The sequence below is a fragment of the Dendronephthya gigantea genome, unplaced genomic scaffold, assembly GCF_004324835.1.
Source record: "Dendronephthya gigantea isolate DGI-Jeju-01 unplaced genomic scaffold, DenGig_1.0 000007F, whole genome shotgun sequence".
Lineage (NCBI taxonomy): Eukaryota > Metazoa > Cnidaria > Anthozoa > Malacalcyonacea > Nephtheidae > Dendronephthya > Dendronephthya gigantea.
The window spans coordinates 530,271-556,676 of NW_021163017.1; the positions used below are offsets into that span (position 1 = coordinate 530,271).

Genomic DNA, 26,406 nt, shown 5'->3' on the forward strand with positions numbered 1-26,406 from the left:
ACCATTAACTGTTTTCACGGGTATTGATAATATCGATTGACCGGTCGGGTAAACGGACTCTAGTATATTTGACCACGGTTCACCCGAGGTTTGACCCCGACAAATTTTTGCTGGCGTTCTTTAAAATGTCGCGTTTACAGAACCGTCCTGGTCACAGATGGTATGGCTATGACAGGCAAGGAGATAGGTATTCTCGACACACAAATGTTCGTCCGCACGGCACTGACTACAGCTACGAGAAACCGCGGAGAATGCTAGTTGCTGTTAAAGAAGGAATGCTGCATCCTAAACCACCATCATATCGTAGACTAGATATGGATGAATCGTTGCACAAGCTCCCCATAGAACACTGTAGGACGTCCACGTCGAGATCAGTCGGTAATATTGAGAAAGAGAATCTTATATTTATAGTTTTTCGATACTTTACAGGAGAGGTTGTTGGGAAACTGTCAATGATTACCATCAGTGTTCAGACTTCAGTCTTCTTCATTTTCAATTCAGCCTAAACTACATGCCTTACGAATTATTAAGCCACAACCACAAGCGTTCACAAATCAATTCTATGCATCAAAACGTTTTTATCTAAATATATTTCATAATTCATAAAATATAACTGCTGGTAAAACTCACGGTTGCTTTGACAACCGTGAAGTAACAACATCGAAGCCAGCAGGTCATAGACATAGTGGTTTAGTCCTCCTGACTTATTAAATTAAAACATTTGTAGGTTCAGCAACGGGAACACTTGAGCATTTTTCAAAACTCTGTTCCCTTCAGAATATTTGTATAATCATGCAGAAATGTTGAACTGCGACTTGAAGTATCGTCGTAAAATATGTATACAAAACATTTCAATCATCTTGCGTCAATAATTGCCTTTATCTCCATTGAAACGCGCGCGCTAATTGGTCCAAAACCTCGTTCAGTGGATTATTTTACACGGTCATATTTGTTTTGGAAATAGCGGAGTCTTGAGGCCAAACATTGCGAGAGCTTGAACCAGCTGATAAAATCAGTTTTTGTCGAGCGATAAAATGTATTACAGTTCGCAAACACAGTTCCCTTCGTTGGAAGGACCTAAATTTAATCGTGGAACGGTAATGCTCGCCTCTGCAAAAGAGGGACTTTATCATCCACACTTGCCGACCTTTCGACGTATGGACATGGACACTGTCTCTGAGAAACTACCTTATGAACATTGTAGAACGACTACAAACCTTACCAGAGGTATCCTATTTTAATTATCCCAACTGTTCATCGATTAAAATCAGCCTTGGAACATGAGTAGTTAAATGATAATTTAACTGTATCTAACTTATTTTATCGTAGGTTTTATCATGTCCTGTTTGTTTATAATTTTTGGGGTTTTTTCTGTCTACAAACAGACGATTTTCGACATGCTGCTGTGACTTTATTCAGGAAGACGAAAGAGCCTCTTCGAGAGGAGGTGAGAAAACTATTTTTGTAAATACATTATGCCTAAAGATGCTATAATTGCAAGCGGATAACTTGTGAGAATCGGGACTGGTTCATTCTACAATGAGTGTTGCTAAGGAAGCATTCTCGTTACTAACGTCTGGAAATTAAGCTGGAAAGAGCATCGACGTTTTTAATATTCTTTCGTTGCAAATTTCTTTTTAGTTTAACGTAGAAAACGAGAGCAAACAACGTCCAGCTACGGATTATGGTCGACCTGAAACAAGGTCTTTGCATGAAGCGTCTCGCACCAGGTAAATATTAAGATGTATACGAAAAAGGTCTTCAGATAGCGATATGAATAATCAGTTTGATGATATTGTTTCTTGATGCAGTCAAAGTCAAAGACCATACACTAACTCTGGTTTTGGAAGTGATCTGCGAAGGATGCATCCTGATAAGTTAGGAGAACTCTTCCCGGCTTTTCGCAGAGGTATCAAATTACTCCTTTCTACGATTTTCCGTTCTCCAAAGAATCGTTTATCTTTCCAAAACATTTCGAAGGAATAATAAAGCTCTTGTTCCTTCATAATCGGCAGCATCTTATTTTCTTTTTCCCCGGTGTTTAGAACCAGATGAAAGCTCTTTTTCCAAGAGATACAAGTTTCAATACATTCCACCTCACGTGCGTCCGGAGCAGGTGAATATATATTACGTTAAAAAAGTCGAGCTTCATCAACCTCGCAAGCCAGATTCTTTTACCTACGCTCCACGGCCCACGCTAGAGCCTGGCTTGCGAGGATGGAGCTTCATTTAAACAAGGTAAATTGTGAATTTCCTCAAGTCATGAGTGTTGACATTTCGTCTCCTCACCTCCTTATAGTATTCGAGATTTCATTTTGTTGACTGGACTGGAATCAGACCGATTCCTGCCAATACATAGTAAGCTGATATTTCATTTCAATCTTCTGACGAGATTCAATAATATTTTTAACAATACTAACTTCTTATTTTCACTTCTAAAGCTCTCGATACAGGGACGCCCACCCAATGTACAGGTATATTGCCTCATCCGTTTTCATATACAATAAAAAAGTTTCGCTTTCATATGCTGAATTTTCACATTTTGCCTTTGTTTCTTTTTGCAGTGAAAATATCGCTTCCAGATCGTGGAAACCTTAATATATCAATCTGAATCCAAAGGAAGACTTTTGAAAATAAACATTTAATTCGTTTGCTGTTTTTGTAATATAGATTAATCATTAATCTTTATCACGTTCACTTTTGAACCTAAATAACTTCGTGTTTGTTTTGGGTCTTCAATTTATCTGGGGATCAGTCTACAATCCTAAACAATACTATTCAGTCAAACTACTGCTTTCCAATAAAGCGCCTGGGTACGAGGCTGGTAACACCATATAATCCAGTTCAAGACTGGTTTACGGATGTTGTAACCGGGATAAATTAGCATAAATAGCAAACCTAAGGTTGAAGGTCAGGTTGTGGTTGAACATTGAAGAATCATTATTCGAAACCATCGACCGTTGTACATTTGAACATGCAGAATGCAAGCAAATTTCTTACAAATTTCACGAGTAAATACTCGTATTTGGGACGATGGAAGCTCCAGCCAAGAACATATCGCTTCGACAAACTTTTAGCAAGGTAAACTTTAAGTATTTTGCATAATTTTCCGAGGCATTTTATAAGAGTGCACTCGAGATAATGTACTATTAAATTACAGTGATAAAATGCTCTTCTACAAATGTTTCTACTATACAAATCTTCTATTCAAGACCCTTTAAACTAATAAAAGTATCATAGTCATGAGATAATGTTGGTGGTCTTGTTACTAATCTTGTGCTTTGGTGGGCTACATCCAGCAGGATGACCAGATTTTGTCATTTTTATGCCAGATTCGGTCGGATGCACGTAAACAGCCCCACCTGATTTTATTAATTACAAAATTTATTCCAGGAGGGGGAAATCTAACAAGATTTCAGCGGCTTAGCGAATATTGACCAGCGTCTCACCACCACCACCCCTGTCTTTGTACATCAGTGCATAGCCACAATCAATACTTAAGGAAATTTAATGTTGTTTATTTAAGGAAAATATCAAATGAAACCCCAGTTGTGGAAAAGGAGGCAGACCTTCCTTCATCCAGTCAAATTGTTGTCTGTGGTGGAGGGATTGTTGGCTGTGCTGTGGCATATCATTTGGCAAAACTTGGTTTGACCAATGTTGTCCTTTTGGAACAAGGAAGGTAAGCAATTGAGAAGAGAGTTCTTTCTTAGTATGAAAGGAAATGGGAGGGGGGGCTTCTTGTTTCAATGTTTTGTAGAATCTGTATACATAATTTAGTAATGCCATTGGTAGTTTAAATTCACTATATTAAAATACCTACAAAATGGAGAATTATATCAGTACTCTTTGAGACAAAAATTCATTTTCAATCAAGATTCAAGAACATGCATATCTTTAAGAGTTGGGCTCCCTGATTTGGGAGCACCATAAACTTAGGCCCTGATAAGTGTAGATTAGGTTGTAAAACAAGGTTTTAGCAATTCATTGCTGGTTAAAAAATAACTTCCTCTTGATTAGTTTAGCATGTGGGACAACATGGCATGCTGCATCACTTCTTGGTATAATGAAAAACACCTCAGTTGAGACTCTTTTGGCAAATTATGGTGTTGAATTATACAGGGATTTGGAGAAGGAAACTGGACTGGGAACAAGTATGTAATACTTGGGTTAGCCAAATAAACCAAGGACAGCGGAAGATTGTTAAGTGGGAGGGGGCAGAGCTAATTTTACATGTATTCATGTTAGCAGACCGTAAAGGTAATGTTACACGAAATATATATGTATATATAATTTCAACTTTCAAGGCTGGAAACAATGTGGAAGTCTTTCATTGGCTCGAACACAGGATAGATTGACTTTCTTAAAACGTCAACATGGAAAGGCTAGGTATGCTCAAATGCATTGTTTTCAGGTGTTAGAATGAGCATTATTGTCTTACTATCTTACTATTGTTGTATCATAAATTCTAAATATCACCATAGGGCCTTTGGTGTTAGAAGTGAATTTATTTCCCCAACAGAGGCTGGGAAGAAATGGCCTAACATGAGGACTGATGATCTTACGGTTAGACATTCTGCATTCAAACTTTGTGCCTCTGAAATGTTAATAATAGCTAGCAGAATCAGGTAATTTCTATTAATTGCAGGGTGTTTTGTGGTTTCCTGATGATGGTGTTGGGATGGGAATGGACATAACTCAATCATTAGCAAAGGGTGCTAAGATGCTTGGTAATTAAAATATAAATTAATCTTGAATTAAACAGTTATTATAGTAATTATTGTTTACTATGAGTCCAATTGGTAAGGAGGGGGGGGGTTGGTGGGAGTGCAATTGGTAAGGAGGGGGGGGTTAGTGGGGGTTGTTAAGTGATTAACCTCCACAAACTGTTGATCCACAAATTGTTACTCTTTCCTGACAAATGGGGGGACTATAAAGATTTTTTTATGATAATTTTTAAAGTAATTTTTTGTGTGTTATGCTTAGGTGTTGAGATTCGTGAAGGTGTTACAGTAGAAAGTATTCAGACTAAAAACAATACCATCTCAAGCATCACCACAAATAAAGGCAAAATAGACTGTGAAATCTTTGTCAACTGTGCAGGGCAGGTACTTCATATAATATCAACCCCAAGTTTTTAATAATAAGTATGTTGATAATGTACTAAAATTGGCTTCATTTTTATCTATGTACAGTGGGCCAGAGAACTTGGTTTGGTAAGTTGGCAGTTGCACATATTTTATTCAAAGGCTTTCATCCAAGAAAATTGATGATTATAAAATTTTTCGCAGAAAAGTGAGCCCGTTGTACACGTGCCACTTCATTCGGCGGAACATTTCTACATAGTAACAAAACCATTACCGGAAATTGATCCTATGTTGCCAGTACTACGAGATGCTGATGGCTGGACGTACTTCCGAGAATGGAACGGAGGCATTCTTGCCGGGGGCTTTGAGCCGAAAGCTAAACCCATCTTTTATGATGATAAGATTCCAGAAAAATTTGAGTTTCAACTGTTTTCCGAAGACTGGGACCACTTTGGTGAGTTAAATCATTGCACTGTGTCTGACGCTGGACGATTTTGCTTTCCAGTGGATAACAAACAGCCAGGGATGACTTCGCACTGTAACGTCTTGTGGTCTTCTTGAGGGAAATCATTTCTTATCAGCATGAACTGTATCGTTTAGAGGTTCTCTTGAAAGAAATCATACATCGCTTTCCGCCGATTGAGAATGCAGAAATACGTCAGATGGTGAATGGACCTGAGAGTTTCACCCCTGACGGTAAAATTCTTATCGGTGAAGTTCCAGAGGTATGCAAAAATAATGGGGGGGGGTGTGTCTTGGAGGCAGGATGTCTTGGGGGTAGGGTGTCTTGGGGAGAGGGTGTCTTGGGGGTGTCTTGTGTTTTAGGACCGACTTTTGTAAAGGGTGTATCAAAAAAATTCGAATCGAAATTTTTCGTGTAATAATGCAAAATATATTTGACAAATTTGGTTGATTTTTATACCATTGTGAAGTTCATTTATTTCTCTTTCAAATGACACGTTGTACGTGTAATTTAGTTGAAAAGTGAAGGAGTACTGGTTCGACAAAAAAAGTTCATAAAAATCACAATTTTCCGCAGATGGGAATTGGACGTTTGTTTTCTTGATAGTTAGTCCCAAAGGGCTTTAAAATCTAATTATTACTGAAAACGAAAATGCAAATTTATCGCAAAAATTCTGCTTATTCAATGTTCAACGACAGCTTTGAGGAAGACAATGCCTCAATTAAGCACGGAACAACGAACATTTATTGTTTAAATTTGCATTTTCTTTTGTCTGGAGGTCTCACTTCGAATTCCCAATTGGAACAATTTTTAAAAGACGATAACTCGGCCAATTTTGGTCGTGTCGATATAAGAACGGTATAATCGCAAACTAAATAAGCTAATCTTTGTCGCCATATAAAAATTATATCGTTTACTTTAGAATTTATTACACAGCAGCCTGTCAAAGTTGGATTCGAATTTTTTTGATACACACTGTATAGCGTCCGTGCTCGATCAAATTTATAGTTCCAGAGTAGGGTCAGAGTCATACTAACTCTCCTGACGAAGGCCCTCAGGTCGAAACGTCGCGAAGTGTTTTGTCTATTTTAGGCAGTTGTAATAATATACCACATTTGATGCTAAGTTGTTTGAAGACGCTGCCACGCTGCTCCCTGGTTATATTGAGACTTATGATTTTGCCTTTTTTTCATTACAGATTGATAATTACTATATTGCTTGCGCAATGAACTCGCGTGGTGTGGTCAGTGCTGCAGGGATTGGCCGCGCTCTAGCGGAGTGGATTAAGAACAAGAGTTCGACCATGGACCTCTCGTCCATCGACATCAAACGATTTTCTCCTTACCATAACAACAAGACGTACCTCCGAGACTCAGTCTCGAAAACTGTTGGGTACCAATATGCTCTCCCGTATCCAGCCAGTGTGCCTCCTGCCCCACGCAACATGAAGTCTTCACCACTTTACGATGCACTGCAGACTCAAGGTGCTTCGTGGACTTGCGTCATGGGATGGGAATGTCCCGCGTGGTTCTCACGCGATGGCATCGGTGAGTGTTTAGAGAGCAATCTCTTGTACCGCCAGTTCCGCCAGGAATTCGTATAGTTTCCAGGGGCGTATATAGACTGCATATCACATTCACATATTCATGTTTGCATACCGTATAGGAATAATATTTCGCATTTCTAGACCCACAGGGCAACTTTGCAACATTCGGCAAGCCAAAATGGTTTAATAATGTGAAAACTGAAGTGGAAGCATGTACCTCTGGCGTCGGAGTTGCTGATATCTCTGCTACGCTGAAAATTGAAATAACCGTAAGTTTGACTTCACTTCCACTTTAAAGTTTTTTGTTTTCATCGTGCCCATTCTAGTTTCCCATTCCCATTTTCACCTCATCTATTTTATCTCACAGGGCAGTTCAGCGGTAAACTTGCTCCAGTTTTTATGTTCCAACAATGTCGACGTCCCACCCGGCATGGTGGTTCAAACTTTGCTTCTAAACCCCAAGGGGGGGATTGAAGGTTTTTCTACGTTGTACAGACTGACGAATGACAGGTAGGTTTGATCTGTCATGCGAAAGATACTCAAAATTCAATGGCTGAAATGCCTCAATAAGAGGCTGCACATCAACTTTTAATTTAATTTATTTTAGATTTTATTTGATCGATTCCATAAAACAGGCAACGAGACTCCTTTCTTGGATTTCTGACTATTCTAAGAATTATGACGATATAACAGTGGCTGATGTGACGTCACATTATTCAGGCTTGTTTCTGATTGGTCCAGCATCCACGGAACTTCTACAATCGCTTACACAAACGTCATTGGACTCTGAAGATTTCCCGCTTAATTCCATAAAGGTACAAATGAGAACATGACTAACTTCACTAATGTTTCCCCTAAACTGTTGCTCCTATAGATCCACCGATACCCAGAGATAACCTTCTACATACAGCACAATATATCTATGAAAATAACGAATCTTTTTTTCTTCCTTGTCAGAGAATCGACGTAGGTTATGCTTCTGATGTTCTTGTTGCTCGGGGTAGCGACGAGTGGAAATTGTTCCTGTCTCCTGAGGTATGTAAATATAATGTTACCAATCATTGCTCTCGAAAAGCTAATGTATTTTCAATACTAACTCTTCTCAATAGTTAACAAGCTTGTTTTTCAACTGTTGCATAGTTTCTGCGAAATCTGTACAACCAGTTTGCAGAGTCAGGCAGGAAACACAATATTACCAACGTTGGACTTTATGCTTTGAATTCTATCCACATTGAAGATGGTATTCCGGCCGTTGGTGCTGAACTAACCCAATTTGTTTTACCTCAAAATGCTGGTTTGAATTCACTGGTTGATCTTTCAAAGGTATGTTTATTATTCTTTAAAAATTAAAAGAAACCAAACCAGGAAACATTTTTACTAAGCCATGTTTTCTGAAGGTGGAAAAAGTAGGGAATAATGCTTACCCATGTTTCCTGAATATGGTCAAACCAGGAAACATAGTTTCCCAGCCATGTTTCCTTACGGTTGACAAACAGGAAACATTGTTTCCAACATATTTACTCTACCAACGTTCCAACGATGATTTCGGATTTGTCAATTTAGAAAACGGAGTTTATTTCCGACCTGGACATTTTATCACATGCTTCCTCAAACAAACGTCTCGTACACGTCAGCATGCGTTGTCATGACGATGATAATTTTCCCTGGGGAGGCGAACCATTGCTGCATGACGACGCGATTGTTGGTATGACAACTTCAGCCGCCTGTGGTTTTAAAGGTAACAACCCTGTTGCCATGGCTACGATCGAGCTTCCCGAAGGTCGTGATGACGTTGCGGGCATGGAGTTCGAGATAGAAATAGCCAATCAGCGTTACCCAGTCGATGTTCGCGTTCTGAGAAGCGAGTGACTGAGGGCGATTGGCTTTTGTGGATGTGGGAATTAGGAGTTAGGCTGTCTAATTTTTTAATTATGACTGAATACATTAGGGAAATGCGATTTATTGGAAACAAACGAAGCTTGGATAGCGTCAGGAATTTGAATGATCTCAAAACTAAATCAAGATTACGGGAGGGGTCAAGATTAGCGGGGGGAGGGGGGTTAGTGATTGGTCAAGTTTCTTCTAATGTTAAGTCATATATTAGCGTTGAGGAAACAGTTCTTTTTAACTAAATTATTAAAATGATCTCAATTATTCTTTATCTTGCCCATCGTGTTAACATTACCAGTTCATCTTCTTCAATCGTTTGACCGGCATTTTCATTAAAACGGTGAACTGATCAAAACTTTAATTCTTTTCTTTTTCTTTTCCTCGTATTTTTTTCGCATTTCAATTGTCTTTAATTTCGCTTCTTCCAGCATTTCTCGCTCTTTTTCTAAATCCAGTGTCTCCTTTTCCATCAACCACTTTTCGTATCGTCTTTTAGCAATCAACTGCCTTTCTTCTTTGCTCATTCCCTCGTTTTTAAAACTCGAACCGGCGTCTTTCACGACCGCCATGTTGTTTTTATCATCAAGCCATTCCTCATACGTCTTCCCTTTTCGTTGTTCCTTCCTCTTGGCTTCTTCCTCGGTCGCTCGCTGCTTCTCCAGCGTCAACATTTGAAGTTTTCTGATGGTTTCTTGTTCCTTGCCTGTCAGCCAAACTTCGAACGACTTTCGCCTGTCTTTTCGAGGAGGGTTCTGTGGTCGTTCTATTAAGTTTTGCAAAACATTCTTTCTCGCTTGTGTGCAAGAATCATCCAATGACCGGCTACGCAAGCGGGGACGAAAGTCTTGAAACTCTTCTTCAGAGTCTGTTTTCATTTCTCTCGGTTCGCTGTCAAAACCATGGTTATCTGTTGAAATTTGAAAAACAATGACTTCATTTATAATATATTTATAATTACCAGCTGTTAAAAGGCCGAGCGGTTGCCCAAATGGTTTGTCTTTATGTACAATAATTCTTAACAACATACCTTCACTTTGTGTCGTGTTTCCAACCTGCAAGTCCAATCGTTCATCGCACGAGTTGTCTAGTTCTTCCGCTGACTTACTCAAGTTCATCGAAACTTTGGGTGTTGTTAACTCTGATACATCAGGGGATACCAGTGGTTTCCTTCTGAGGAAACACGGGCTACTCTCGCCAGGCACGTGAGGCAGAGGAAGCACAAGAGATCTTCGCCTCGTTGATGATGGACTACGTGGGCTGAACTCCGTTTTGTTCGGATCCCGATACATTCTTAGGCTCCATGCAGGCGTCCTGAGTACGCCAAGGGATCTACGCCGATTGTTGGGGGACACAGGAGGTGTTGTGGAGCACGAGGGGATACGGAGTGATTTAGATCCCTCACCCATCCATCCATTGGTCAGGACTTTTTGTTGCCGTGACTCGATGACCTAAAATATAATAGGATTTTCAGTTTAATAAACGAGGCGATTAATAGAGAAAAATTTCATGACGAATTACCTCTGATTGGTCGATAGAAACTGTATGCATATCGTCTGGTAGTTCATTCTGAGCTATTGCAGGAAAGCTTGTCAATTCTGGTAAAACTGTTACACGTTCCCTAACGAATTGCTGCCTTCCCGTTTCGATGCAAATTTCTTCAACTTCAATTATATCATCTTTCTCATCACTTGGTCGAACATCAAACATGGATATTGGTCTCTTTCTTTGTCGAAGCTTTGGCGATGTTAAAGGTTTATAAATGCACGAGTTCCCTTTGTTTAGGAAAGCGCTTTGCTCAAAAACTGATGCTTTCGGACGCGATATTTCCTCTAGTGCAGGAGAGCTGTCTTCAGTCGCTGTCGGGTTCTGTTCGTTCTTGATAGTGACATGCTCCATATTCCTAAATGGAAGATGTTTTAGCGAGTTTTGATCGTGCTGCCAAAAGTCTCCGTCGTCTTGTGTGTTTCTTGTCATTTGTTACAAGGTTGTCAACCTTACCTTGACGTGTCAGTTGAGACCATTTTAAATATCAACTTTACAGATTTGTATCGTCGCTTGTTTCCTGTGTTTATTAGCAGAAATTAGACTTTTTGAGCTGGTATCTTCCTTAATTTTCTATTAATCACCGACGATGAAGATTGTAGCAATATTGGAGTGGCTGAATGAACTTAAAAGGCTTTAGTCTCCTGTTCAAGCGAGCGAGTGTTGCAAGCCGAACTATTTAAGTGTTTACACAACGAAATATATAATTCGTTTTGTATAACCGGTTTAATCGATTCCGGTGAGGTTCAGTATTGAGTTAGCATGTCGTAATGACGTTTACTAATCACCTGGACAATTGGTCACTAATAGGTCGGCGCCATTAAAGATTAAGTTAGCTTTAAGTAAATTGTTAAGAGTCGTGAAGATTTGACAAATTAAGGCAATAAATAATCCTGAGGTTTGTTGAACTTCGCACGAAAACTAGTGTTGTATGTTTTTGAAAAAGATTTTGTACATTTTTGTCAAAAGAATACACTGGCGAAGAAACCTTTGGACTCTGATGTCTTGTTTGTAATGTTTTTCTGATTATGAAATTGATCTTTGGTAAATATTGACAGAGGCACTGCTTGATATTACCGAGAAATATTCGTAATTTGTTTAAGGCCTTGTAAATTAACCGTTAAAAGAAATCGGGATTAAATTTGGCTTCCGAGCAGGCGTCCTAATGACAGCCAAAACGGTCGTTGCTGGAATGATTGGTGACTCCAGGAAGGAAAAGGCTGTCTAATGATGCTGAAGGTGTTGGAAGGAAGGATTTGAAAGGTGAACGGGAAGAAAAAACTGAGGTAGTAGTCCCAAAGGTAAAAAACTGTCCAGTATATAGCTGGCCTTGAGACTTCAATGACAGTGAATGGTAGTTCATTCACGTCAAGTTTCTGTGACTGCCAATGTTAGGGTTGTGAATCAAGGAAGTAAAGTAAGTATACCCAAGGACGATCCAGTCAGATTGGCAAGAAAAAGAACATCCACTAAAAGGTAGTTCTAGGTATTTGCGTGTTGAATAAAATCTGGTCAAAGTGTGAATAGATGCCGGTCTTCATCTGTGACTAAGACAGGGGGAAAAGCACCTGTTCTTGATATGCTTCAGTAAACCTCTTCACAACAGACTTTTGTTGGTAAATATCAAGCTTGTGTCACAAGACGACTGAAATACAGAAATGTAACGACACATATTAAACGTCGAAGCAGGATTGCATAACTTATAAGAATTTGTTTTATATACAAGAAGTGATAAAATGATTCAAAGAACAAGTTGCTCATTTTCCATGAAGTATGTACGAATATTTGAACTGACATGAATACAGTTTGTATTTCGTATCGTGCATAGCTATATTCAGTAGTTATTTGCGTCAGTTTGTGGCATTTTTACTATATTTTAACTTTGTAGAACGTACTTATACATATTACATAGAAATATATTATTTATCGTTTTTGTAAGATGTGTGATACAATTTTTTCTTTCGTCTTTGTAGATTTTTAAACCGAGGGAAGCGCTACACATTTCTTGTTTTTTTGGCGACAAGTTTTCTTAGTGTTAAAATAACGGTAAGCTGTCAACTTGTGTTTCATGGATAAGGTCGTATTCGCTAATTTAAAAAAGGAAACCAGAAAACATTGAAACCAGACTCTTGATGCAATCAAAAGTCATTACAAGTATTTGAAAGCTGTTGTTAAACTTACGACAGCATTATAATATTACCACCTGTTGAACCGATGAAAAAATGCAGGTTAATTAAATGCCATTGGCATTGCTAAGATGGCAGTAAAAATACATCTGTGTGTAACTTCACGTGGTTGTGATAAAATACTGTAATTTCTTATGTTATTTTTACAGGACAAACAATATACTTGGCATAACTTATACTTCTTAATTAATGAGTATAAATGCAATTGTACCCATTTCATATTTAGCCTACGTTTGGGTCTTCAACTTTTGACACACTTCGCCTGGGCGACCAAATAACCAGTGACGTGCTGGAGGAACTCAGAGCGTTTCAAGCAATCCTCACGCAACCCATCGCCATCGGCCTGCTTGTCCGAGGAGGGGTGGGTCCCCCTGGACCGCCCGGTGCCTCGGGTGACAGGGGTGAGAAAGGTACAGTTGGGGACAAAGGCTCGGAGAGTCTAGAGCCGGGAACTCCGGGCTATGAAAAAATTTATGATAGCGACGTTAAATATGCTAATGAAGAGAAAACTGATCGCAGATATAATGGTAATGTGGAGGCAGATGACCAAAGGGGCGTACAGCGGAAATACGTATCAGATCACGCTTCACCTGAGGTAAGATCTTTCAGGAAAAATCTTTAGGAAAATCTAAGAGTTTAGGCGTTGTTTAACTTGTTTTGGATATATTTTGTCTTTAGAAAACAAAAATATTTTGCGAAGGCGAAGAATCATGGTTAGGTTGTGATCATGACGAGAGAATAAACATTACGAATGCATTCTGGGGCCGAGACGATTTCATCACGTGTTCCCAGAATGTCCCTAGCAACCACAGTACACGTCAATATAGCCTTGACTACGATCGCGTTTTAATGAAAGTGCGGGAAACATGCAACTGGCGATCACGTTGTGAATTTTTTGCCACCCGATTATTCCTCAATGATGTCACTAAACCCCAGGTGTACAAATACTTGCGGGTTGTATACGAGTGCGTTCCGGAGACTTACGATGACTTCGGTGCTCAACGGGGGAGAATGTCGAGTAGAGACCGCGTTGTAGGACTGTGGGGTCGAGACAAAAGCAACTAGCAAAACGTTTAATCCATTTCCATTTTTTTCGTTTTTAGAAAACGTGCATTTTAACGGTTTTAAGTCTGGTAACTGAGATAAGTTTAGTCCCAAAAATACACTTAGTTATACCGTTGTTGGCGGCGATTATGGTGCATGTATACTAAATACTGACTTTAAACCATGTCTTCCAAGTAAACTTGTGCACGTGACAATTACTGAGTATAATACAGTTACATTACAACAATTCATTTTATCAATTGTCATAACTATGAACAAAATAAACGTACACCTATTTTTCTCTGAAGGTAAAATGACCAGTTATAGAGACTTTATTGTGGGAGAAACGTGAATATCGTAGTTTGCATTCTCCAAACGAAACACAACAAGATGAACCGTAAGCAAATCTTCAAAACTTAACAGGAGTGCTGTATGTGTTGTCGGACGACGGTTTGTAAATTTTTAAATTTTAGTGTAAGTTTAGAACTAAGAACGATCTTAGGTACAAATATTTTGAATGATTACAGAAGGTTATGGCCGATTCAACTCCGCCTCTAACATGGCAGCCATATCGTTTCCCTCATCATCCCCGCTATTTGATCCACTGCTATCCCCATCTGAACTAAACTCTCCCATACTACCCTCCTCGTCTCCATTATCTTCCACGAAATCCAGCTTGCGACGTTTCGACGGGCTTCCTTCATCCTCGTTACGATTCTGTTTGATTGTCGAGAAATTTCCTGCGTTGTCGGTCGTGCAATCCCCTTGAAAACTTCCATCAGTAAGATCCTCGCCCAAAGAATGCTCACTCTTCAACATATCATTGCCATTCTCTGTAGAATTACTAGAACTGGAGACACTTCCTAGAATTTGTTTATTACTGTCTTCTTTATCATCTTCATCCTCTTCGTCGCTGGATCTCATCAAATCTTCCACTTCTTTGTCCATCGCTTCCATTTCGCCTCTTGAGAAACCCAAAAACGGATTCAAGACAATTTTCAAATTATCATCAGAGATGTGATCGACTGTTTCATCCGATTCATCTTCCTCTGTTATCTTACTGTTTTTAGAACCCGTCTCATCACCAAGCTGGCGTCTTGGTGTACTTCGCCTGGACGATGTCGGAGTGTCGTTCCTTTGAGCTTTGTATTCGTGATAGTCCTCAACCGGGAACAACCGTTCGTCCACCCAATCCCACCGCTCTGCGCATGTCCACAGCCAGTTCGGATTGACCAATCGAACCGCGGGAGATCTTAACGCCTGACAAGCTTTCTCGGTGCCTGGTCTAGCAGCGATAACATGTGTCGTGCGTTTACTTCGTTCAGAGGTGTTTTTTTGAGTCAACAAATCCTTGCTGACATTTGCTCCAAATTGCTGTGCAATTTTCCACGCCTGGCTTTCCTCGTGGGCCGTGTTCGTCGGTATAACGCCGGTGAAAACGATGTTCGTTCCTCTTAAAACATTTCGTCGCAACTCGGGTACGATACACCTCAGATCTGGTGCAACAGAAGCCGCGGCATCACCTTTCTCCTCTGCTTGCTTATTCCAAGCAACCACTTCGTAGAAACTGTTGTGAATTCTACGAAGTATATCTTCCAAGTACAAGAGGTAATCGTCGTGATCCTCGATATGGTTCCCATCTATAGTATCCCCCACGTGAGATTTATCGGAAACCTGTGTGCTAACATTGTCGTTCTCTTTCTCGGAATTATGACCATCGTCTGTTTCTTCAACATCCTCACCATTTGACTTAGATTGTTTATTCTCTCCAGCGACAACTTCACCATCCTTATTTTCTTTCTCTTCGATAGGGTTTGACTCCAGTTGGTTCACTTCATCAACTACATTCCTTTCACTTCCACCACCTTCCAACTTATCTTCCTCTGTTGAGGTATTCTCAGAAACATCAGATACATTTTTCTCAGAATTATCCATCGAAGTTTCTGTGCTTTTCCCGATAACCTCTTCACTCTCCTTATCCATCTCATCAGCATCCTTTCCATCTTTGGAATCTTCGACGCCAACCTCAGTGGCATTCTCGTGCAATGGTATTGCAGAGGGGTGTGTGAATGCTTGTTCCGATCCAGGAGGGGCATTGATATCCCCAGTTCCTGTGAAATATCGATATGGCTTGACCGTGACTAGGTTTGGAGCACAATCCCAGATATCTTCACGATCATCTATGATACATACCATTGAATCATCACAGGGAAACAGAGCTCTGAAGAAAATATTTCAAAACATCAGAAATCTTTGCAAATCCTCGATTTTATCTACCGCACATATCATAAGATTAGTTTTATTAAGCTGGTATACCAACCATTTCACCCTCTAACAAACCTGAGATCCCGATATTTTGAAAACATATCAAAACTTTCATCGCGTGAACGGATTCTCTCAGAGAACAAGACACCGGATGGGTCCAGCATGCGTGCTATTGTGTGGGCGTACATCCTTGAACCCATTGTAAATATGTGCAACTCATAGCACTTCGACATATTCTCTAAGAATTTTTTCCAACCAGGTCTGAACTTTGTGTGGTACCAATTGCTTTGGCCATACAGTTGAAAATGATAAACATCCTATAAAGAGAAATTCTAATGATGGTCACAACCTCTGCAAATCTGGGAAACTAGAATAAGTTTGTTTGTACACGAAAATGGGTTTCAATGACCCATGCCCTTGTACATTATGTTATCAAAGTCATTCAGATTTTTAGACTTTATTATAATCCTCCAAATTCTATCCATTCCAACCTTCATATCTGGGTGAACATTTTCAGTTGTTGTGTGAATCAATGTTTGATCCAAATCTACAAGAAGCACTAGTTTGCCATTTTTCAACAAAATCTCCTTGTCCTTTCTTGCCAAGATCTCTGCTTCCTGAAAGTGGAGACAAAATGTCAGTTGTACAATCTCACATTGGTGTGGGTGAAATAGAAAGAAATCTGACCTTTTGGCTAACTCTGAGCTCGGGAATATTATGTACCAAAGCAACTGATGCACTGACCGGCTCCTTCAGCTGCCCTGGGATTCCAGGTTCCCTGAAAATACCAATATTTAATTGTGAAATCAATCACATGCTGTGAAGACGTAAAATCCATAACACCTACTGTCGCAAATCTTGACCACATTCCGCACACATTTCTTTCATAACAATTTTGTGTTCACAAACATCAAGCAATATCACAGGTTGTCTGAAATGCATAAACGATACAGTTTAGGGGGAATTGAACCTATTGCTAACTGGAAACAACCCCAGTATTGAACCTATTGCTAACTGGAAACAACCCCAGTATTTTAATTTTACTTTAGTTGAAGGTGCATTTACACATAGCAATCTGTTTTGGTGCTGGCCTGACATATCACTTGGTGTAAACATACCTCTGTTGCTAATGATTTAGCAAACTGTGCTGATTCGTTTTGGGACACCTGTATTTCCCGCCCAAACTCGCCCAGCTCAGTGTGATAAATACGAGATAAATACGCAAAATATTTTATATCATTTTCGCTATCAAACCTGCTGCAAGTGCGCAAAAGCATATACAAACATACAAAATCCTCTAAATGAAATCATGAGACTACAAGCTGGGAACAAAACATTGCGTCGATATATTTACAGACCCCGGTTTAACACGCTCTCCTTCGTTGACCAGCAAGCGTTTCACCGAACCGCCAAATTCAGACTTCAATTTTGGAAGTACAACTATCTGCGATTCTTTGGGATTTTCTACAGCTATTTTCTTGTACACGGCAAGAATTGAACCTTTCGAGATCTTCTGGTTTGCAGATATTTTCCATTTCAAAAGCTGGCAAGGAGAGGAACGAGAGAGTACAAGTTCGTTTTGCGCATAGTCTTGAAAGTTTTCCGCCATTTTGAGAACGGATGTCATGCAGTGACTAGTGAGTTGACCCGGGTGTATTTGACCAACGGGCCCGTTTCCCCGGGGTGGTACTTCAAAAAAAGTCTTTTTTCTAAACTTTTGCTCTTAGTTTCTATTTTTTTTCTCTCAAGATATATCTTCTTATATGTTCTGAGAAGAATTGCTATCATTTAAACTCGGGGTATATAAAACAAAGGACTTTTCCATCCAACACGGATAAAAAGTCCAACCCAGGAAGTATGCCCTGTCGCATTTTGACGTATGTTTTTATAATTTCTTCCAAGAAGCGCATGGTTCTTCCCCAAGTCGTTTTCCCAATAAATGGCATAGTTTTCCAACTTTTGCCGACTTTCTGATTAATAACGTTTACGTATGGGGCGGAAATAGTCGCGATCTGTTTAGACGATAAAATGGACTCTGCAAATGAAGACGCCGCAAGGGTTTTAAAAGGAATACTAAACATCGGTGGAATGCTTGGCTCAGGTAATGTATTTATTCAATATTTCAATTACTTTCACTTTAAAATATTATGATTAGAACTAATGGATAGTGTGATGTGTTAAGTTCAGGACATGCGAATTGTGTATAAGTGTTATATTAAATGTTTTAGTATTAATAATGGAGCTGCGTTTAATAATACTGATGACACATTCCAATGCGTTCTTTTGTTTTATTAAATTATATGTAGCTAGTTTAATAGATAGCCACCCTGGCTGGATTATTGGCAAGGTCCTTCTTGCAATGTTAACTCCATTGAGTATTAATATGATTGTCCCCTCTGCCATCTTTTCATCCAGGAGCTTGCCAAAGTTAGATAAAAATGACCTTGTTGAAACCCTCCATCCTGCCTTGTCAGTTGTCAGAATAAAGACATTTCAAACAATTCATCCCAGCCAACTAACCTTGTGCTATTGTACAATGTTCTAACATCTTAAAATTTCAGATAATGGACAAGCTTCATCAACACATGATATTGAGAGTGACAGCAATAGGTACGTAAGTTAGGTCTTTTGTTTTGGCCTAATAGTGCAATGGTTGTTTGTAACACAACTTGTTGTTTTGCAAATTATATTTTCTTCATATTTTTTGATAGGAAAAATGGACATAAATTTGTTGTAAGTTATAAGATAGTTTCTTTGTGCACAATACTTTCCTATTTTATTCTTGCACTTCTCAATGACCTTGCAGTGTTTTTTTGGCATTGTATTCTAATATTTATAATGTTCATTAAATTTCAGGAAGAAAATATAACAGAATCAATTGATTCCTACAGTGACAGAGAATCTGATACATTTCCTTTGGACCCTGTCCGTCAATTTGTGTAAGTTCAGAAAATTATGTTGTTAATAATAATATAAAAATATAGCATTTTTGTACAGTATATACATAATGAAACATGATGTTTAATACAATTAATCCTTTTCATTCAAGTCAATCTGTTAATTTTGCAATGTTAACTTAACTGATAAAAATGTCAACTTTGATTTCAATTAGAAATTTTTCTGGGGATGAGCAACAAGGCAGTGTTGCAATATACGGCAATGAAGTGCATGTCACAGCCGATGAGGTTGATGCTAATGTTACTGGAAGCAGCAGGGTATGTATTTTTTATTACATCCTGTTTGACTCACTGATCTATAAGTACACTGGATGTAGCAACTCTTTCAGAGAACCAGAATATGGAGAAATATTACCTTGATATCAGACATTGATATCAGCTCATCGCTCTTAATGGCCATTGTTGCTGTGTCAAATCTATTGTGAGATCAGGAGTTGTCTGGTGTAGGCTCTACACCTACCGAGTGTAAGTCTTTTTCAAAAGTTGTGTCTATCTGTAAATTGTAGATAAGGATCAACCCAGTTGTGAATTTTGACTGGGAATCAAAATACTACAATGGGAACTTACTTGGTGTTTCATCAAAATATATGGCCTATGTTATAAGAGGTATGTTCTGTCATTCAATGCTACCGATGTATGTAAAAGATCTCTTAATTTCATTAATGAACCCTTTTTTAGCAAAGTCAGGTTACGTATTGCGAATCCTGAATCGTAAAACTGTTGTGAAAGCCCTTATCAAAGGATTCACAGGCAGCATTGAAGATGTGTCATTTTCTCATGATAATTCTGACCAGCTTGCTTGCATTGATGCTGCTGGTGATGTGTTTGTGTGGACAATATCAGAAGATGACAATCAAATAGAGTATCCTTTTGGTAACTGATGAATACGAGGCAGTTGATTTGGGCATTTGAAAGTCCTAAAATTTCAATAAACAAATTATTTTCCCTGAGCCTGTCCAGCTATGATTTGAAACTGCATGTAAAGAGGGAAAACAACAAACTGCCTGAGCCCTCGTCAGGAAACCGTATTGTGTGGTGTCCGTATATTGTTGATGAGGAGGAAAACGTCTCAGAAAAAGTGCTGTCAGTAATTGTTGGACAGGTTGCGGAGGTGTTGCATGTGGATATGATTACCAAGAAATATGGGAATGTAGTTGATGTGGAGGACATTAAAAGTGGAATCTTAAGGATACAGAATGGTCATACTAAGGTAAGATACCCCTATCCATCCACCTTATCTATCCTAATCCATCCTTATTCATCCACCCTTAGAACATTGTAGTTTAACTGACAGCTTCTATCTCTGGCTTTACCAGCTCTACAACAAGCTGAGGCTGGGAATTTTCAATACATTCAAATGTTCTACTTTGTGTATATTTCATGAACATCACCGACATCACCCTCGAATTTTTTGAATAGTTTATCACGGACATTTCCCTCGCCCCAGACGGGAGTGTTTTGGCCACAGCTAGTGATGATGGTGGAGTGAAATTTTGGCAGTTAAATTTTGAATCGGCTGACGCACCATTGTGTCTACATGAATGGCAGCCTCACGAAGGACAATCCGTGTCAAGATTGATGTTCTGCGATAATCATTTAGCAGAAGATAACAAGTATGTAACATGATGAGTCATGTTTAGGCCCATCTACAACTTGCAATTTTTGCTGCAATTTTAAATGCGGTTTTCTTTCTTTGGTAGATGCGAATGAGTGGGTAAGTTAGAAATGTTCAAATTAGGGCACCAATAAATTAGAGCATTCGTAACTACCAGCTCGTTTGCATCCATCAAAAGGCAGCGTCTATCTGAGTTGCGGGGATCCACGTTTTCCATCCAAGGTTTTGTTGTTTTTTATCATAGAAGTCCTTTTTGGAGGTTTTTGATCACTGGGGCAAAACGCAACAGCGAACTGAAAATATGGTGTACTGTCACGTGGTCCTGTTTACAGACGATAAAGTAGGAGACATTAAGAGATATATCATTATTAAAATCGCCAAATTTCTAACAAATTCTTAGGCTAATCTTACATGACTTTACATATTTTAACACTGTTCATCATCTCTTGATTTCAGATTTAAACCACCAGCATCAAGCCTTCCGTGAGTTGTTAAATCTTCAATCGATTGAATCTAAGTCACATTTAATAAACCTGCTGAATTTGTTGTCCAAATTGGCAGTGTTCAAATTCTGCTGTTATTAGAGAAAAATGTCTTGTCAATTTGTCTTGTCAATTTGTCTTGTTAATCCATCAACTCGCAGTGTGCTTGAACACTTCATGAATTTATATGTTCCTTCGTCTTATACTAGACAATTTTACTGCTCATGGTCATCGATGTACATCCGCATAGCTAATCATTTGCATTCTCCCTCCTCTAGTTCTGTTAACCCCCCTCCTCTGAAACTCAAAGCAAGTTTGGATTTGTCATCGCAGTTCCTCGTGTTGTCTGATATTGACCGAAAGGTATTACTTCTTTCTGAGTGAACTGTTATTATTTCTCAGTATCGCAGTCGCTCACCTCTGACGTCACTCGTTCCCAGGTTTTGTTCGTGTTTCTCCTGCACCAAAATCTCGACGAGGGCAAAGCTCACGTGACCTCTGTAGCGCATTTTATTCTAACTCAACCGCTGCTTAGTTTTGTCATATCTGAGGCAAAGACGTTCAAGGCGTCGATGAGGGATAGCATGGATCAGAATGGTGATAGAGAGGATCATGAGCAGGATGAAGAGGGACAGGAAGACAGTGAAGAGAAACCCATTCCCACAATTAGGATCAAGCTTCATTGTATCAACCCAAAGTAAGACTAAGTGTTTGGTCCAGTGTAGGTATTTATGTACAATGTTCCCTCTTATGTCGTTTTTGTCAGAAAAAAACAGCATCTTAAAGTTAAACATGTCGGTCCAGTTGTAGGTTTAATATTCAACTAAATCTAACTGTAACCTAAACACAGTCAATAGATCTTTCTCATACTGACGTCAAGCGCGGAAAGCCTGATGTTACACGAAGTTTGATTAGCTCGTTAGTTTTGTCATTTTGTGGAGCCAATCAAACCTCGTGTTACATCTGGCTCTCCGCGTTTGACGTCATTATGAGAAAGATATAATAAGAATTCCTTATATTCTGTTCTCAGAGCGATGCAGGAGATGATCGTCCAGTATTATCCGTACACTTCAATACGTCCCGTAACACCAACCAGTCTTGCTGCCTCTTCAATAACAAATACTGAAACAGGTGAGTGGAATTTCCTTAATTCAAGAACTGCACCCCGAGTTCAACACAATACTTCTATGAATTTTGCACTGTACTGTATTTTCCAGGTATTCAAGATGGCTTATCTGATGTGAGTGGACTGGACACCAGCCTGACCGAGCTGGAAGACACGGGGACTAGGTCTGACAATTCAACTCCCAGACTCATCGCTCCAGATGCGTTTGTGACCATGGTTCCTAAACCTGTTAAACCGATTTCCAAAGGTGCAAAAGATATCGCAGTGACTCAAGCGGCCCCTGCTAGTGTGACGAGCAGCATAACATCAGTAACTTCCATGAGTAACTCGTTGCTATCCGAGGATGTTAATCAACCTCGGGGGGAAAAATCACAAATCGCGGAGAGCGAGTGTAGTTTTAAGACATGTGATGATGTCACCCTTCAGGATCACTCCAGTGGTGCGAATTCGTGGCTACTAGGGGAAACGTCCCCCCTCGGACCTCCCCTCCCGGTATCTCCTGATCCTGCAAAAGTACCTTTTCCCGCTTTTAATACCGAGATACGGGGGGTGAATGAAGCTCCCAAAGATGATATATCCGCTATTGCTCACAGCACACCGATGAGGCCACTTCGTACTCTTGATGGTGATGAAGACAACGATAAAACACCGACAGGTGATGACGAGATTACCGTCAAAAAAGACGACATTTTGTCCAGTTCTCCACGAGACTCGCCGTTGTTACCTCAAGGCCACAGCCCCCCGGGTGAAAAAGGTGAGGACGAGAAATTAATGTTCGCTGAAGGTCACGGTCAAGCGGGCTTTGATTCAATCGGAAGCGAACGGTTTTTCACGAAGATGAAAGATTTCACGAAGGTGAGCTCTTTGCAAACACCTGTAACTGGACAGCGAAATGAGACCGATGAAGGCTTGAGCAGATCACGTAAGCGAAATACAAAGTAAGTAATGTGGGCTGCTTGTTTCACCATAATATATCACGGAAAATATAGTGTCAAAATATTTTGCCGTCTGTCAGCGGCAAGCTGGAGAGGTGGACTATATTGGGTGTCTTTGAGGTACAATAGGGGACCTTAGTTGTGTTTTTAGTCTTACAGTTACTCCTCGCAAGCAAATCGACATCCCGCCGGACGCCAGAGAGCAGGTGAGTTATCTGGAATGATTTTAACTCTCCACTTGTCTCGACGATTACTTTAACCAACTATCTTTCCCTGCCAGGCGCCACCAACGAACAGCGCTGCGCTAGATGATATTCGAGATGACATCAGACAGCTGAGAGAATTACTGCAGGCTCAGCAACGGGAACAAAATGTAAAAATATCGGACGTTCTGAGGGAAGAAGTAGCGTCGTTGGAAGGCGCCGTGTCCTCGAGCCTTGGTAGCATCCTTGCCGAACATAACGCTGAACAGGGTGAGTGTGGGCTCGGAATTCGAAGAATCCACTAATAATGGCTATTTGTTACTCAGATTAGGTAAGGCATAGCCGGTGTTCCACTCGGCGAGGCTTGCTGACAAAACCATTACTTTACTAGATCAAATGTTTGAGAAATTCACCCGCGACAAGAATGTCAACGAGAAACAACGTTATGAGAAGATGACAACTTCCATAACCACCGCTGTGTTGAACAAGGTTGAAAAAATTGTCAAAAATGAAATCAGAAATTCCGTTGGCTCAGGTGAGGTCTACAAGATCATAAATACTGTGTTTCCCCAGTGAATCAATCCATCCACTCGACTCACCAAGTACTTAATATGCCATGCAAGTGCTAAGAATCTTCACTTCATTCTTACATGACTTTTTACAAGGTTTTCAAAAAATTGCGCCCTCGCTCCAGGATGAGCTTAACACTGTGATGACACAGGTATGATTAGTTATGTATTATAGCAATTGCAATCTGGCGTGATTGCATACTCCAATTTTTTTTCTTACAGTCCAGGATTTTTCCTTGTAGAAACTTAGGGTTGCGGACGAAGTTATGAGGGAAAGCATAGCAAGAATGGTCAAGGAAAAGGTATACAATTCAATAAAATGAAAACATGAATTGATCGTATCCTAAATAACAATGTTTTTATCTGGTTATGACGGCCAATAGTGGAAGAATTGGTTTTCCTACGAAGCCGAGTTCCCGCTAAAAACATTGTAGTTTTAGCAGATGAATAAATTGTGAAGTTACTTTATTTTGTAGAGTGTACTTGATGCGATAGGTAAAGCGGTCGGTGAAGCAATTCAAGTGTCATTTTCGGCAACTATGAATGATTTCCTGAACAAATCCATGCTGCCTGGTTTCGAGAAAGCGTGTAGAGCTATGTACGCGCAGATTAACACCGCATTTGAGAATGGAACTAAGCAATGTAAGAGCAAAGTTTGTTTCTCGTTTGTGACAGGAAATTCGTAAATGAAGTCTCTGAATTTGATCGGTATTTCCTGCAGACATTCAGAACTTCGAGAGCTACGCTGAAAGTCGTAAGGAGATCGAGAAACAACAGAAGGACACCATCGTCGATCAACTTCAGATTCTTGTACAAAACTTTCAAGTTGCTTCCGAGAAACTCTCGACCAGCATGTCGGGAAGTTTATTGGAAATGATGCAAACACAGTTAACGACATCGATGAAAAAGTAAAATAATTTTTTCTACGTTTTTCGCAAGAGCAAGTGTAATCTAAGAGTGGATGTATAAAATCAAGAACTAAAATCTACTGTTCTCAACTCTAGGCTGCAAAGTTCATTGCTCGAGCAACTGCAAGAAGATTTGAACAAAAGTCTTCAAGAAACAATACAGAAGGAGGTCACGAATGTTTTGATAGAGCAAAGTGCTTTTAGTGGTGAATCTAAGGATCAAACAAAACATAGGAATACACAGGTAAGTTGTGGCTTCTATACCTCCCTTTACCCCTCTCTATCCTTTCCTCTCTCTGCCTGCACTTCTCTCTCCCCCATTTACCCAATCATTTTCTTTTTAGCTTCGTATTAAGCAACTTATTGACGAGAGAAACTTTAGCGGAGCATTCTTAGAAGCATTAACAGCAGGAGACTTGGAACTTGTTACTTTGGTTTGCCAAGCATGCGATCCGTCAGAACTGTTTGGCCAAGATCCATGTCCTTTCAATCAGCCTACATTGCTCTCGTTAATACAGCAATTGTCAGTTGAATTGTCTTCGAATACTGAACTAAAATACAGGTATAGGCCGTCAATTACATGCAGTTGTAACTGAAGCTGGTTGTATAGAATGGTAGTTAACGTTTAACTAGAGTTAGTGAAAGATTTGGTATGTTAACTGCGATTTCACCACGCAAAATGGAAATAACAGGTTTATTCAACTGTGCCTTGGAGCAAATGTTTGCCCTAGTAAGGCAAGGATTGCGGTTTTATATCAGCCATTGCAGCTATTGACGTCATTACCTGATTTGACATTCGAGGCTAAGTGACTGTTACGAAAACTTTCCTTGACTTCTTATAATTCCTGAAATATTTTCCCTCTAATGGTAACTATATCTCTTTTGAATCGATTCATAGATATATAGAAGAAGCAATCCTGGCACTGGACACTGAAGATCCAGTCACAAAAGAACACGTTGATGCTATCCTTCGAGGACTTTGCGAGCAAATTAAGGCTACAAATCATTTGCTAGCTCAAGATGACTCGACTAAGCCGCTGCAACGTTCTCTAAAACGACTCTACATGGCTGCCATGTCGTTGATCAAATAGAACTAACTTTAAAATATTTCATTTTTTGCTTTTCGTGACAATTGTAAGAGTTGTTTACGTTGAACATATTAATGGCCTTTACGGTTTGTAAGTAACCCGGATACAGATAACAGCCCTGCACTCAGGCATGGAGACAGAATTGTAATATTGATTGATTAATTACAAGTCCTGCTACACACACCTCCACATCTTCAAGAGACTCGCCTACTAGTTTAGTGTTTTTTTTGAGTGCAGTTTTCAAACTTATATGAATAAAAGTGTAAAGTTTAAAGTGTAAAGAACATTCTTCTGAGAGATTTCATAAGCAACCAGAACCAAGTTTTTTATAAATCTGTACCAATTACAAATACTGTTGTTCAACATACTAGTTTATAAGCGGTGCGCAAAACTCGTTAAATTAAATTATTGTTCACGTGAACCACCGCGTGTGCTGCAACGCGAGACACGTGATAGGCACATGGATAGACCACCCAAACAGCGAAAGATCAAAACAATAT

At 39.6% G+C, this 26,406-nt stretch overlaps 6 protein-coding genes across 8 annotated transcripts; 4 read left to right on the plus strand and 2 right to left on the minus strand.

Moving 5' to 3' along the window:
• The first annotated feature begins 40 nt into the window (after window positions 1–40).
• LOC114516996 lies at window positions 41–2,703 on the plus strand. Of its 2 annotated transcripts, none has more exons than XM_028536628.1 (8): window positions 41–378; window positions 1,386–1,447; window positions 1,642–1,730; window positions 1,812–1,909; window positions 2,046–2,116; window positions 2,300–2,358; window positions 2,442–2,474; window positions 2,565–2,703. In XM_028536628.1, the coding sequence occupies exons 1-8, from the start codon at window positions 126–128 to the stop codon at window positions 2,596–2,598; spliced, it is 699 nt and encodes a 232-aa protein (XP_028392429.1). In that variant the 5' UTR covers window positions 41–125; the 3' UTR covers window positions 2,599–2,703. The 2 variants fall into 2 exon arrangements, with proteins under 2 accessions (XP_028392429.1, XP_028392430.1); XM_028536629.1 differs by lacking the exon at window positions 41–378 and adding an exon at window positions 416–1,227.
• A 188-nt stretch (window positions 2,704–2,891) lies between these two features.
• LOC114517370 (pyruvate dehydrogenase phosphatase regulatory subunit, mitochondrial-like) lies at window positions 2,892–9,146 on the plus strand. 2 transcript variants are annotated; one of them, XM_028537064.1, is made up of 17 exons: window positions 2,892–3,081; window positions 3,527–3,682; window positions 4,021–4,154; window positions 4,308–4,389; window positions 4,485–4,566; window positions 4,649–4,730; window positions 4,987–5,108; window positions 5,196–5,216; window positions 5,292–5,541; window positions 5,688–5,812; window positions 6,749–7,097; window positions 7,238–7,365; window positions 7,464–7,606; window positions 7,704–7,911; window positions 8,054–8,131; window positions 8,237–8,419; window positions 8,660–9,146. In XM_028537064.1, the coding sequence occupies exons 1-17, from the start codon at window positions 2,975–2,977 to the stop codon at window positions 8,963–8,965; spliced, it is 2,556 nt and encodes an 851-aa protein (XP_028392865.1). In that variant the 5' UTR covers window positions 2,892–2,974; the 3' UTR covers window positions 8,966–9,146. The 2 variants fall into 2 exon arrangements, with proteins under 2 accessions (XP_028392865.1, XP_028392867.1); XM_028537066.1 differs by lacking the exon at window positions 2,892–3,081 and having other exon boundaries at window positions 3,569–3,682; window positions 4,026–4,154; window positions 8,660–9,145.
• A 35-nt stretch (window positions 9,147–9,181) lies between these two features.
• Window positions 9,182–10,653, minus strand: LOC114517372. Its single transcript, XM_028537068.1, has 3 exons — window positions 10,505–10,653; window positions 10,014–10,434; window positions 9,182–9,893 (listed from the first exon to the last, which is right to left on the minus strand). Exons 1-3 carry the CDS (start codon window positions 10,532–10,534, stop codon window positions 9,319–9,321), a joined length of 1,026 nt encoding a protein of 341 aa, XP_028392869.1. The 5' UTR covers window positions 10,535–10,653; the 3' UTR covers window positions 9,182–9,318.
• A 531-nt stretch (window positions 10,654–11,184) lies between these two features.
• LOC114517373 lies at window positions 11,185–13,792 on the plus strand. Its single transcript, XM_028537069.1, has 4 exons — window positions 11,185–12,299; window positions 12,502–12,574; window positions 12,941–13,309; window positions 13,393–13,792. The coding sequence occupies exons 1-4, from the start codon at window positions 12,265–12,267 to the stop codon at window positions 13,777–13,779; spliced, it is 864 nt and encodes a 287-aa protein (XP_028392870.1). The 5' UTR covers window positions 11,185–12,264; the 3' UTR covers window positions 13,780–13,792.
• Window positions 13,793–13,805: 13 nt separating this feature from the next.
• On the minus strand, window positions 13,806–17,669 carry LOC114517371 (RNA polymerase II subunit A C-terminal domain phosphatase-like). The gene is made up of 6 exons (XM_028537067.1): window positions 17,382–17,669; window positions 16,871–16,954; window positions 16,711–16,801; window positions 16,515–16,640; window positions 16,099–16,340; window positions 13,806–15,979 (listed from the first exon to the last, which is right to left on the minus strand). Exons 1-6 carry the CDS (start codon window positions 17,648–17,650, stop codon window positions 14,290–14,292), a joined length of 2,502 nt encoding a protein of 833 aa, XP_028392868.1. The 5' UTR covers window positions 17,651–17,669; the 3' UTR covers window positions 13,806–14,289.
• Window positions 17,670–17,911: 242 nt separating this feature from the next.
• Window positions 17,912–26,222, plus strand: LOC114517369 (enhancer of mRNA-decapping protein 4-like). The gene is made up of 25 exons (XM_028537063.1): window positions 17,912–18,124; window positions 18,585–18,633; window positions 18,735–18,756; window positions 18,880–18,962; window positions 19,136–19,238; window positions 19,487–19,586; window positions 19,659–19,842; window positions 19,941–20,190; window positions 20,400–20,593; window positions 20,840–20,935; window positions 21,052–21,078; window positions 21,356–21,440; window positions 21,518–21,774; window positions 22,108–22,208; window positions 22,295–23,141; window positions 23,290–23,344; window positions 23,419–23,611; window positions 23,733–23,876; window positions 24,007–24,062; window positions 24,153–24,212; window positions 24,387–24,552; window positions 24,632–24,818; window positions 24,915–25,062; window positions 25,163–25,380; window positions 25,717–26,222. The coding sequence occupies exons 1-25, from the start codon at window positions 18,052–18,054 to the stop codon at window positions 25,907–25,909; spliced, it is 3,891 nt and encodes a 1,296-aa protein (XP_028392864.1). The 5' UTR covers window positions 17,912–18,051; the 3' UTR covers window positions 25,910–26,222.
• Window positions 26,223–26,406: the final 184 nt, after the last annotated feature.

What these genes read in the sequence shown, in the direction of transcription:
- LOC114517372 (XM_028537068.1), bottom strand. Translation starts at nt 10,534, where the DNA reads ATGCATACAGTTTCTATCGACCAATCAGAG. An exon ending in TTTCTATCGACCAATCAGAG is followed by an intron (nt 10,435 to 10,504) that starts GTAATTCGTCAT and finishes ATTATATTTTAG; the next exon opens with GTCATCGAGTCACGGCAACA. An exon ending in AAACACGACACAAAGTGAAG is followed by an intron (nt 9,894 to 10,013) that starts GTATGTTGTTAA and finishes AAATTTCAACAG; the next exon opens with ATAACCATGGTTTTGACAGC.
- LOC114517373 (XM_028537069.1), top strand. Translation starts at nt 12,265, where the DNA reads ATGATTCAAAGAACAAGTTGCTCATTTTCCATGAA. An exon ending in AGTTGCTCATTTTCCATGAA is followed by an intron (nt 12,300 to 12,501) that starts GTATGTACGAAT and finishes TCGTCTTTGTAG; the next exon opens with ATTTTTAAACCGAGGGAAGC. An exon ending in CAGATCACGCTTCACCTGAG is followed by an intron (nt 13,310 to 13,392) that starts GTAAGATCTTTC and finishes TTTTGTCTTTAG; the next exon opens with AAAACAAAAATATTTTGCGA.
- LOC114517369 (XM_028537063.1), top strand. Translation starts at nt 18,052, where the DNA reads ATGGACTCTGCAAATGAAGACGCCGCAAGGGTTTTAAAAGGAATACTA. An exon ending in TGAGAATGGAACTAAGCAAT is followed by an intron (nt 24,553 to 24,631) that starts GTAAGAGCAAAG and finishes TATTTCCTGCAG; the next exon opens with ACATTCAGAACTTCGAGAGC. An exon ending in TTAACGACATCGATGAAAAA is followed by an intron (nt 24,819 to 24,914) that starts GTAAAATAATTT and finishes TCTCAACTCTAG; the next exon opens with GCTGCAAAGTTCATTGCTCG.
- LOC114517371 (XM_028537067.1), bottom strand. Translation starts at nt 17,650, where the DNA reads ATGACATCCGTTCTCAAAATGGCGGAAAACTTTCAAGACTATGCGCAA. An exon ending in GGAGAGCGTGTTAAACCGGG is followed by an intron (nt 16,955 to 17,381) that starts GTCTGTAAATAT and finishes TATGCATTTCAG; the next exon opens with ACAACCTGTGATATTGCTTG. An exon ending in AGCTCAGAGTTAGCCAAAAG is followed by an intron (nt 16,641 to 16,710) that starts GTCAGATTTCTT and finishes CTCCACTTTCAG; the next exon opens with GAAGCAGAGATCTTGGCAAG.
- LOC114516996 (XM_028536628.1), top strand. Translation starts at nt 126, where the DNA reads ATGTCGCGTTTACAGAACCGTCCTGGTCACAGATGGTATGGCTATGAC. An exon ending in AAGAGCCTCTTCGAGAGGAG is followed by an intron (nt 1,448 to 1,641) that starts GTGAGAAAACTA and finishes ATTTCTTTTTAG; the next exon opens with TTTAACGTAGAAAACGAGAG. An exon ending in CTTCCCGGCTTTTCGCAGAG is followed by an intron (nt 1,910 to 2,045) that starts GTATCAAATTAC and finishes CCCGGTGTTTAG; the next exon opens with AACCAGATGAAAGCTCTTTT.
- LOC114517370 (XM_028537064.1), top strand. Translation starts at nt 2,975, where the DNA reads ATGCAGAATGCAAGCAAATTTCTTACAAATTTCACGAGTAAATACTCG. An exon ending in GGAAACTGGACTGGGAACAA is followed by an intron (nt 4,155 to 4,307) that starts GTATGTAATACT and finishes TCAACTTTCAAG; the next exon opens with GCTGGAAACAATGTGGAAGT. An exon ending in CACTGGTTGATCTTTCAAAG is followed by an intron (nt 8,420 to 8,659) that starts GTATGTTTATTA and finishes TTGTCAATTTAG; the next exon opens with AAAACGGAGTTTATTTCCGA.